The following is an 11,924-nucleotide window of genomic DNA, read 5'->3' as shown; positions in this document are numbered from 1 at the left end:
CCACAATGGCTTGAATAAGCTTAAGTACTTATGTGCTTATTTTATTTCCTTTTGTTCCATCACAAAGGCCAGCAACTCCTCTATCTACTAATGCTTATTACAAAACACCATTTCCAAAATTTCACTGCATAAAAGTTACTGAATATCACAAAAGATAACTGAGCAGTTTCATATATGACTACCACTAAGTTCTTGGTAGTAATGAAGATGTGTACAGATGCATATTTTTAATTTTTTTTACATTTTAAAAATAGGAAACAGCAAGAATATAGCCAGAGTAGAAAATTTTATTCACACACAATTCCTCTCTGCTTCAGTGGACCTCACCAGGTCCAAGACACTGAACTCTAACCCTTGCCACATTAATTCTTAAACTGTAGATACACAGAAAATTAGGTAGAAAGATGCACTGTCTACTACAAAAAGCAAAATGGCAGCCAGGTGTGATAGAACACAACTATGACCCCAGCTTTCAGCAGGCCAAGGCTGAATGAGCACAATTTCAAGACCAGCTGGGGTCATTTAGCAAGACTCTATCTCAAAGATACAACTAGGAGTGAAGCTCAGTGGTAGAGCACTTGCTTAGCACCTGCAAAGCACTGAGTTCAATCAATTATTTTGATTTTTTTTTTCCCTTGGTACCAGGGATTGAACTCAGAGCCTTGTGCTTGTGAGGTAAGTGTGAAACCACTGAGCTAAATCTCCAGCCTGAGTTCAATCAATTATTAAGAGTCATCCCTATACTACCTCTGTGTATTTGCACTTTTTTTTTTTTTTTTTGGTACCAGGGATCAAATTTGGGCCCTTGCTCTTGCGAGGCAGGCAGCAGAATTACTGAACCAAATCCCTGGCCCCTACACTTCTCTATATATAAGCCAAATATTTTACTTCTCCTGTCGTAAAATCATCAAACCCAATTTCTAGTAAAAAATTATCAGTTTGTAATTTCCATATAAACCAGCAGAAATCATTTTCTATTTAAGTAATATATGTTAAGTATCATTACCCTAAAATGATGTTTCTTCATTTAACAGGAGTGGATAAACTAAATAGATACAATCCAGAAGGAGCAATGCCCCTACATGAGGAATGATTCTTCTGCAGTTAAAACCAAATACACATTTTTAGTAAAGCTATGAACTTTTGGATCCATATTTTTGTTGTGCCTTCCCTCCTGGTCCTAAGAAGGCTCTTTTTAGCCAGGCATAGTGGTGCACGCCTGTAATCCTAGCACTCAGGAGGCCGAGGCAGGATGATCACAGTGAGTTTGAGGCCAGCCTTGGCTACATAGTGAGTTCAAGGTCAACTTGAATTGTATAGCGAGACCCTGTCTCAAAAAACCAAAAAAAGAAAAAAAAAAACCCTACAAAATGGAGGAAATATTTACAAAACCTGATAAGAGAATATAATGTAATTATATAAAGAACCCATAAAAGTCTACAAAAACCCAATTGATCTGAATAGAGAGTATTCCAAAGAAATTATATAAAAAAGCAATAGGTGAAATGCAAAGATACAGCATCACTAATCACTAGGGAAATATAAATGAAAATCACAATGAAATACCATATCACATTAATTAGGATGGCTACTATAAAAAAAGAGTAAGGATATGGAGAAATTAGAACTCTCATGCAAAGTTAGTGAAAATGTAAAATAAAAACAGTATGGCAGTTTCTTAAAAAATAAATATAGAGAGGCTGGGGGTTTAGCTCTGTGGTTCTATCACCTGCCTCGAAAGCACAAGGTCCCGAGTACGATCCCCAGTAACAAATAAAGAAAGAAAGAAAGAAAGAGCCAGGCATGGTGGCACATGGCCTTTAATCCCAGCACCTTGAGAGGCTGAGGTAGGAGGAGCTCAAGTTCATCCCAGCCTGGGCCACAGAGACTTATCAAGACTCTGTCCCCAAATTCAAAGGGGACAAAAAGGGTTGGGGACGTAGCTCAGTGTGAAAGCCCCTCTGTTCAATTTCCAGTAACACAGAGACACACAGACATACAGACACACTCACACATGTTATATAATCTCACAATTCCACATCTGGATATATATCCAAAAGATATGAAAGCAGAGACTCAAAGAGGTATTTGTATACCCATGTAAAATACTGTAAAATACAAGAAGTAATTCAAATGTCCATCAACAAATGAATGGATAAAGAAAATGTAGTATAATGGAAACGAATGAAAAAGAAAATACAGTACATGCATACAATGGGAGTAAGATTCAGCTTTTTAAAACAAGAAAGAAATTATGATACATGCTACGATGTGGATAAATGTTATGCTACATAAAAGCTACTCACCAAAGGGCTAGTAGGATCCCATTTACATTATGAGGTAGTCAAACTCACAGACACTAAGAATAATGAAGGGAGAGGGGTTAGGGGACTATAGTTTAATAGATACAGGGTTTGACTTTTGCAAGATGAAAAGTAGATGTCATGGTAAGTACAATACAAAGTGAATGTACTTATTAATGCCAATGAAGTAACTATATACTTATAATTATGAGGAAGCTGAGTGTGATGGCACAAACCTATAATCCCAGCTACAGGCAGAGAGACTGAAACTTCATGGCCAGCCTGAATAACTTAGTGAGAACCTGTCTCAAAAAAAAAAAAATTATATGGGCTGGGGATGTAGTTCAGTGATACAGCTCATGCCCATCAACTTGCAAGACCCAAGTTTCAGCAAATGTGCTGCCAAAGGGAGCACATGGGACTCTGGCTTCCATACCCAGTATGGCCCCATACCAAACTTAAGATGGTTAACTGTATGTTATGTGCATCTTACCCCAATTTTTTTTTCCTGGTACTAGGGATTAAATTCAAGGCTTTCACACTCAGCTACATCCCCAGCCCATTTTGAGATAGGTGCTTATTAAATTGTTCAGTTTGGCCTCAAACTTTCAATCCTCCTGCCTCAGCCTCCCAGAGTGCTGGGATTACTAATGCCATCATACCCAACCCCTATTTTTTAAAAAGTAATAAAATTTTGGGCCAGGGATTTAGTTCAGTGGCATGGCACCTGGCTCACAAGAGCAGGGTCCTGAGTTTAATCCCTGGTAACAAAAAAAAATAGTAATAAAATTTTAATTAGTGTTCAACAGACTAACCTTGTGAAAATGATAATAAAAGTAAAACCAGACACAAAAGGAAAAATATTGTAATTCCAAGTAATATAGGTAGAAGTTAAAAGCACAGAGACAAAATTTGAACAGAGGTTACCAAGGGCTAGAGGAACTAAGACATATATTGTTCAATTAGCACAAAGCTTCTTGTTTGGGGCAAATGAAAAAGTTCAAGAAACAATAGAGATGGTTGCACAAAATTATGTTACATATACTTAAAAGTAGTCAAAATGGTAAATTTTACATTACATATATTTGATCACAGTAAAAATTTTTAAGATAAGTGAGAAAAGTATCATATTTAAACAATTTTTTCACTTCTGTTAAGATCTGTGCCCAGGTAAGACCCATCTCACCCGGAAACAACGGTATACTATAGGTCTTGCCAAAAACCACTGAAGCAGCCCTGCTGCCTGTGCTCACAGCCTATATCCTCTATGAAGGGAATTAAAAACAAACAGGGAGACAGACTTTCTCCAGCATCCATGCCTCCATGACCATGAAGGATTTATAAAGCACACTGCTTTCATGCAATACCATCTATCCTGTAGAAAATCTGGTAACAGACAGAATGATCCAAATAAACTGGTAAAAGAAGAGAGAACATAGCATCCCCCCCACCTCCGAGGTAGGCTGCTTAAAATACAGTGCAATTAATATTTCATACGAAGCTTCACTACTATTCTGAAAAATAAATTCATGATTGCCCCTTTCTTCCCTGGGTCTAGTTCCTTTTTGTTTTTTAGGTACCAGGATTGAACTCCGGACCTTGTTCTTGTGAGGCAGGCGGCAGCACACTGTGCTAAATCCCTGGCCCTCTAGTTTCTATTTTTAAACGGTCAACTTCATTTGACTAAAAACCTCAGAGCAGCAAGAATGTCATGTCACAAGAAAAGAAACTACAGGATAGTATCTCTGATGAATACACATGTAAAAAATGTTTAATAAAATATTAGAATGATCCTGTAATCCTAGCTCTTGGGAGGCTGAGGCAGGGGGACTGCTCTGAGTTCAAGGTCATCCTGGGCTACACAGTGAGTTCAAGGACAACCTGAACTGCATAGTGAGACCCGTCTCAAAAAATTAAAAATAAATAAATAAATAAAATGCAAACTAGCAGAATGAGCCATGTGTGGGAGCACACACTTATAATCTCAGCACTCAGAAGGCAGAAGCAGGAGATCACTGTGAGTTTGAGGCCACCCTAGGCTACACAGTAAGTTCAAGGCATAACATGAAGTACATAGTGAGATCCTGTCTCAAAAAACAAAACAAAAGTACTATAAACCACAACTAAATGAGATTTAAGAAATTGAAGGTAAAAACTACATGATGATATTCAATGGTACAGAAAAAGTACTTAAAACTCAACACCATTCATGATAAATGTTCTTAAAAAATTAAGAACAAAATGGCACTTTATACAACCTGATAAAGGACATCTATGAAAAACGTACAGCTAACACAATTAGTAATAAAATACTAAATGATGTATTTAGTATTCTAAGAATGAATAAAAAAACTTATAAGAGGACTTTCATTGGTATTGCAGCTACTTAAATAAACGACTTTTCACAGTAAAAAAAAAGAATGAATAAGACAAGGATATATGCTTTCACAAACACTTAATCAATAAGCAGAGGTTCTAACCAACATAGGTAAGTAGGTAGATATTGGATGAATTACAGTAGGATGAATGAGAGTAAAAAAATACCATAAATACCACATAAATACCATTCAGAGAAGAAGAAATTAATTTATCTGATCCTGTAGTATAAAAATGAATTACAAATAACAACAAAAAACTAGTAGCACAAGACCTATATTCTATCAATATACATAAAACTTATTTCTATCAATACACACAATATATATAATTATATTTCCATATACTAGATATTAAAAATACAAAATGAAATTAAGAAAACAATTCAACTTATAATAGCACTGAAAAGATATATTACAAAGGGATAAATTTAACAAAAGAAGCATCAGGCTTGTACACTGTGAACCACAAGACACTGCTGAGAAAAAAATAAAGATCTCAATAAATGAAGAGACATATTCATAGACTAGCCTTACTTACTATTTATTTATTTAGCTAGCTAGCAGGGCATTTGCAATGAATTATATCTCCAATCCTTTGTTAAAATTTTGAGATAGTTTCTGACTAAGTTTCCCAGGTTGGGCTTGAACATATGATCCTCCTCCTTAGCCTCCCAGATTATGTGCCACCACTGCTACCTTCAATATTTTTAAGGTGGCATTCTTACCCGAAGAGGTTTCATTTTCAAGACAATCCTTACTGAAATTCCAGCTGGCTTTTTTTACAGAGACTAACAAACTGATCCTAAAATTTAAATGGAAACACAAAAAAGCCAGTGTGGCCAAAACAATCTGAAAAACAACACAGAAGATTTATACTTCATGATCTCTGAACTTAACTATAAAACTACTATAATCAAGACGGTATGGGAAGCCCGGCGTGGTGGAGCATGCCTGTAACCCCAGCACTTGGGAGGCTGAGGCAGGAGGATCGCTGTGAGTTCGAGACCAGCCTGGGCTACATAGTGAGTTCCAGGACAGTCTCAACTACATAGTGAGACCCTGTCTCAAAAAACAACAACAAAAATACAAACAAACAAAAGACAGTATAGGGCCGGGGATTTAGCTCAACAGTTATACTGCCTGCCTTCCAAAAGTTCAAGGTCGCAAGTTCAATCACTGGTACCAAAAAAATAAAAAAATAAAAGTATGGTGCTGGTATAAAGACAGACATACAGATCAGTGTAACAGAAACAGGAGTTCAGAAATATGCCTTTAGGGCCGGGGATTTAACTCAGAGGCACTATGCCTGCCACATAAGCACAAGGTCCTGAGTTCGATCCCCAGTACCGAAACAAACAAACAAACAAACAAACGAAATATGTCTTTATATTAATGGTTGGTTTTTTACAAAGGTACCAATACAATGGAATGGAACAAGGGTATTCTTTCAAAACAGGACAGTCTTTTCAACAGATGGTATGAGAACAACTGTGTACCTATATGCAAAAAGATGATATTAGACTCTTACCTCATATCGTACACAAAAATTAACATAAGGTTAGACCTACATGTAAATACTAATACAATAACATTTTTTTGTTTTGTTTTAACAACAACATTTTTAGATGAAAACACAGGAGATCATTTCTGTGACCTTGGTCAAGCATAAGTTCTAAGATAACGATGGAAGGCCATACCATTAAAAAAATATATTGATAAAGATAGGCTTTCTTATCTCAAAAGACACCATTAAGAAAATGAAAAGAGAGTTCGATCCCTGGTACCAAAAAAACAAAAAAAAGAAAACGAAAAGAGAAACTACATCCTTTAAGAAAATACTTGCAAATGGGGCATGGGATTTAGCTCAGCGGTTCGGTGGCCTGCCTTGCAAGCACAAGGACCCAAGTTGAATCCCCGGTACCAAAAAAAAAAAAGAAAAAAGAAAATACTTGCAAATCATGTATCTTTATCTTTTGTTCCCCTGGTACTGGGAATCAAACTCAGGACCTTGTGCTCTTGCGAGTTAGGCATGGTGCCACTGAGCTAAATCACCGGCCCTGCAAATCATATATCTGAAAACAGACTTCTTTCCAGAACACATAATGGCCTCTTACAACTCAATAATATAAAGACCCACAAGCTATTTTAAACATGGGCAAAAGATTTAAATAGATATCTCACCAAAGATGATATATATGAATGATAATAAGTACATGCAGATATGCTCAGTATCACCAGTCATTAGGGAAAACTAAATTAAAATCACCGTTTGTTGCCTCGCAAGCGCAAGGTCCTGAGTTCAATCTCCAATACAAAAAAAAAAAAAAAAAATCACCATTTGAAACACACAAGAATGGCCATAATGAAAAGGCTTACAGAGGATGTTCTGCCTGATATCACAAAGCTGTAACTGCCAATGTAAAGCCTTTTGTTCTTTCCTCTGGGTTTACATTGAAATCTTATTAAAGAGAAGTATTTGTATATAGTACAATTTAAGATGTTATCTCTGATTCTAACACCCTCATCTAGGTGTGTATGCATACCAGTAAAGATATCTTATAAGGTGTTATTATTGTATTAAATATACCTCAGTATACCAAGAACAATTTTTTAAAGCAGTATGCAAGATGGGTGCAACAGCACAGGCCTGTAATCCCAGCATTTTGGGAAGCTGAGTGAGAAAGATCACAAGTTAAAGTCTCCACCTGGCCGATTCAGTGAGACCCTGTCTCAAAATAAAAATAAAAATAAAAGGGTCTGGGGACATAGCTCAGGGGTAGAGCAGCTGTAAGTTTGATCCCCCCATACCACAAAAAGAAATACATCATAAAGTATTTAAAAATAAGTCAGGCATGATGGCACATACGTATAATCCTGGCACTTGGGAAGCGCAGGTAGGAGGATCACTGTGAGTTAAGGGCCAGCCTGAACTACATAGTGAGACACGGTCTCAAAAAAAACAAAAAAAATCTCACGTTCCAACTACCTCTGAAAATTCCAGTGGGGAATGAGAAGCATTATGAAATTCTCACCTAGGTTAACCAAACTTCAACCTCAGAATTTATTTACTCATTTAATAACTTCTATTAAAGTCCTACCATGAGCAGGATACCACTCATCTTTTTCTCAAGGAAAGCACAACCTTTCGACCATTCCCTTAATCAGTATCTGTGTCACAGGGATATATATAATACTTGTTTTGAGAGCTACCCAAGAATTTTATGACAACTCTGGGATAATTCTAGTTTTCTATAAAGTTTTATTTAAAGCAGCATTGGAAATCCCTGTTTCATCTGACTTGTACATATGAGTGCATAAAAGCTCAAATATTTGAAGTTTCATTTTGTTGTAATATATTTGATGTTCATAATACTGGAGGTATATCTTTTGGTGAGAAGACATGATTATCATATAAGAATCTACATATTTGGTGGGAAGTTATTCTCTTCTCCAATGGCTTTTAAGTTTCCTCACAGAAAGTTGCCAATGACATAAAAAGTAACCAAGGGATGAAAATAAAGTAGAAGAAATAAACCTGTTCAGCCACGTTACACATGGAAAACAGGACCCTAATTTTATACTTTACCTGCAGGTTTAAGGTCTCCTATTCGAATAATGTGTGGCCAGTGTTGAAGTGTTTTAGCAAAAAAAGGGTTGGTTACTCCTAATATGACTGAGGGCCTATATAAAAACAAAACAAAAATTTTAAAGGTGAGAAAAGATGAATGTTAAATTAGTGAAGAATAGTTTCAATTTCTTTTGAGTAATACATAGATTATCTTTTCCTTTACTCAATGTATTACATATCAACTACCTGTCAGGCAACATATTTATGCTTATAAAGATGAAAAGACAGAATCTTTGCAATAGCATATAGGAAGAAAGGTCTACATATCCAATTATGATGCCAAAGGTTAAAAGACACTGAAGATGGAATAAAATGCACAATAATCACAAAGGAAAATCTATGGTCTGCTGGGGGATTAAAGGACAGCTTTGTCGAAAAGTTGACAATTACATGAAGACATGAGAGTAGACCAAGAGTTTTCTGCTAAGGTAAGGACAAGGCAGTACAAACAATATGTGATACACAATGAGGTGATATCATACTCCTCACACACAACTACACACAGTTCAGCATTCTTGGAGTAAAAACTGGGAAGGGTGAGTAGCCAGAAATGAGAGCAGGTGCACGCAGAAGCAAGTTAATATGCTAAGAAATGTAGATGTTATCTTACAGGCAAAGAGAAGCCAGTAAAAAATCAAGTGGAGGCAAGCATGAAATAAGAATGATCATTTGGGGAAAATCTGGAAGATGCCCTACAAGAGGGCATCTGAGAAAGACCAGAGACAAAAGCAGGAAGGGAGCTATCAAAATCTTATGAGAAATATTTTAGGATTTAAATTTATAAATTTGGTTAGACTTTTTTCTGTTAGAATTTGATGTAAGGCATGTTAAGAAGGAGACATTTGTGACAACTTAAGTTTCTGACAACTAAGTAAAATTGGTACCATCTTTTTTAAAAGCATGCAATTAGAAGGAAAAAAGAGGGAGACGAAAAGAACTGTTTGAACATATTTAGTTTCACGTGATATTAAGAAGTAGAGGCAAAGTGTTTAAACAACAGCAACAAAAAACCCTGCATGTATAGGTATGGCCCTTGCAGAATGTGGGCTAGGAAGATATATTTTAGTCATTCGTATAAGGTCTTAACAAAGGAAATGGGTACTAGAAATACTGTAAAGAAAGAACTACCATCTGAAATGAGAAACCAGAATATTGGAGAACATGGAGAGATAGCAAGAGAAGGGGAGTGAAATATATCACCAGTGAGCCAAGACAGAGATCAAGAATCAAGAATTAAAATATTTTCAAGAGCACAGAGTAACTGTTATAAGAAAGAGAAGGTGGGATGGGTGTGGTGGTGCATGCCTGTAATCCCAGCACTTGGGAGGTGAAGGCAGGAGGACTGCTGTGAGTTCGAGGTTAGCCTAGGCTACATAGTAAGTTCAAGGCCAGCCTGAACTGCATAGTGAGACCTGTCCCAATAAAGAAAGAGAAGGTGGGAAAAATTAGGCAATAATCCACCCAGTGGTTCAGGTAGTCAGATGAAAAAAAAAATCAGTGGATAAAGAGAAGTTAACCTACAGTTAACTTTTGAGAAGCAACCATAAAATCACCTAGAGACAATAAATGGAGATTTCTGTTGTTGTCTAGAAAATTAGTTATGAAAAGAAGCAATAATCAGGAGCTAAAAGGGAAAAGGAAAGACTATTTTTTCACTCTGCAGTCTGGAAAGATTTTTTATAATGACAAGGGAATCAAAAGTAGTCTGATGACTATTAATGACAACACAAATTCCATTAACAAACTCAGTGACAGAGAATATGTTACTAACTCTTGAAATCTTAAGCTACTGTCAGTAATTCAAACCTACTTTCATAAAATCTGCCAATAAGTTAAACATTTAAATTAAAAATTTATTATCAAAAATAAGTCTAGATAATTTGGGTCGTAAAGCTAATACCTGGTCAATAAAAGTTATTCTGTTTACTCACGGAGCTTGAGTACGGGTAGTGTATTCTTTGAATTCACTGTCATGAATAGTGAAATAAGGTCGGAAATCACTGAAGTACTTTAATGGAGAAATGCAGCTGTGAAGCAGAAAGAATATGTAAGACAAAGGGCAAAGAAATTAAAGGCTCTACTCTTTGTGGACCATCTATACAAACAGTAGATAAGCAAAGGGAGAATGCATTTACTTCAAAAAACGAAAGACTCATTTCAGGGAAAAAGACAAATGGAAATATGCAATGTGAATGGCATACAGAAGAACACTGATGGAAGGGCAGAAGATGGGGTGAAATTCTGGCTCTACAATTCACTAGCTGACCACTCACACTACTAATATGTATAAGAGATAAGTTCACAGAAGTCAAAGTATGCTTGTCATTCAGAACAACAGACACATGGATCCAGCCCTCAGGGAGCCTGACATTTTATTATCCATAAAATGGTGCTATAACAAGCAGTACCTTCTGAAAGGGTTGTTATATGGATTGATAAAATAATGTGTGGGGAAATATATCAGAGGTGTGAAAATGCCGTCAACCTCTCACCACCAGGAGTCAACCATACTCACTTAATAAGCGCCAGTACAGTCTCCGACGACTCTGAGGGTGATGGCGCCATCACCACGAGGGGCTCTCCCAAGAGCACCAGCTCCCAAAGCATCTGACTATGCAGAAAAACTGGGCAAAAACACCTGAGAAGTGTTTACACAGAAATATTTTGTTATTTATCCAATCCTGACTTTTAAATTCCTACATAATCATTCCAAAAAATTCACATTGATACTTTCTGCTTTTTGTATTTGTCTAGTATACAAATTATGAATAGACAAACTTAAATTCCTTTTATATACATTTAAAAAATGTAAATTTGACTCATTCCAATTTTTTTTGGAACTGGGGATCAAACTCGGGCCCTTGTACTTAGGAGTTAGAACCATTGAGCCAAATCCCTGGCCCTCATTCCAATTTTTATAAAATTATTTTTGTTTTATTTTGCGTATTTTTGGTTCTTTGTGGGGGGGTTATTTTGTTTTTGAAACAGGTGTCACTGTGTAGCTTAGGTTGCCCTTGAACTCACTGCGTCATCGCAGCTAGCTTCAAATGTGTAGCAGTCCCCCTGCCTCGGCATTCTTTTTTTTTTTTTTTCTTTTCTTTTTTGGTACCAGGAATTGAACTCAGGACCTTGTACTTGTGAGGCAGGCAGCAAAGCCACTGAGATAAATCCCCAGCCTCTACCTCAGCATTCTTCTTCTTTTTTTTTGTACCAGGGATCGAATTTGGTTTCTTGTATTTGCAGGGCAGGCGGTGGAACCACTGAGCTGAATCTCCAGCCCCTACCTCAGCATTCTTAATGCTGGGATTACAGGCATGGTGGTGCCACCACACCTCGCCCAATTATAAAAAATTAAATGCAACACCTTGATACACAGAATAGCTGATGAACAATATAGGTGTATAATAATTTTTTTAGGGGTTTTTTTGAGACAAGATCTGGCTATATAGTCCAGGCTGGCCTTAAACTCACAGCATACTGGCATGCAACAGCACACCTAGCTCAAGGTATATAATTCTTCCACTGTTTTACCGTACAATAAATTGATTTTAATAATACTGCTTTGTTATGTTTAAATTTCCACTCTAATTTTTTTTTTTTTTTTTTTTTTTTCCT

At 36.5% G+C, this 11,924-nt stretch overlaps 1 protein-coding gene across 1 annotated transcript in view; it reads right to left on the bottom strand.

Moving 5' to 3' along the window:
• Dennd6a (DENN domain containing 6A) overlaps positions 1-11,924 on the bottom strand; it is a 60,500-nt gene that overhangs the window by 16,243 nt on the left and 32,333 nt on the right. The window contains exons 10-12 of the mRNA XM_010612842.2: positions 10,825-10,947; positions 10,241-10,336; positions 8,268-8,362 (exon numbers count right to left, since the gene is read on the bottom strand). Coding sequence (XP_010611144.1) covers positions 8,268-8,362; positions 10,241-10,336; positions 10,825-10,947 — 314 coding nt within the window. The remainder of the gene's footprint in view (positions 1-8,267; positions 8,363-10,240; positions 10,337-10,824; positions 10,948-11,924) is intronic.

The sequence above is a fragment of the Fukomys damarensis genome, unplaced genomic scaffold, assembly GCF_012274545.1.
Source record: "Fukomys damarensis isolate Sample0158 unplaced genomic scaffold, DMR_v1.0_HiC HiC_scaffold_28, whole genome shotgun sequence".
NCBI classification, from domain to species: Eukaryota; Metazoa; Chordata; class Mammalia; order Rodentia; family Bathyergidae; genus Fukomys; species Fukomys damarensis.
This window is presented reverse-complemented; position numbering and strand designations above follow the sequence as displayed.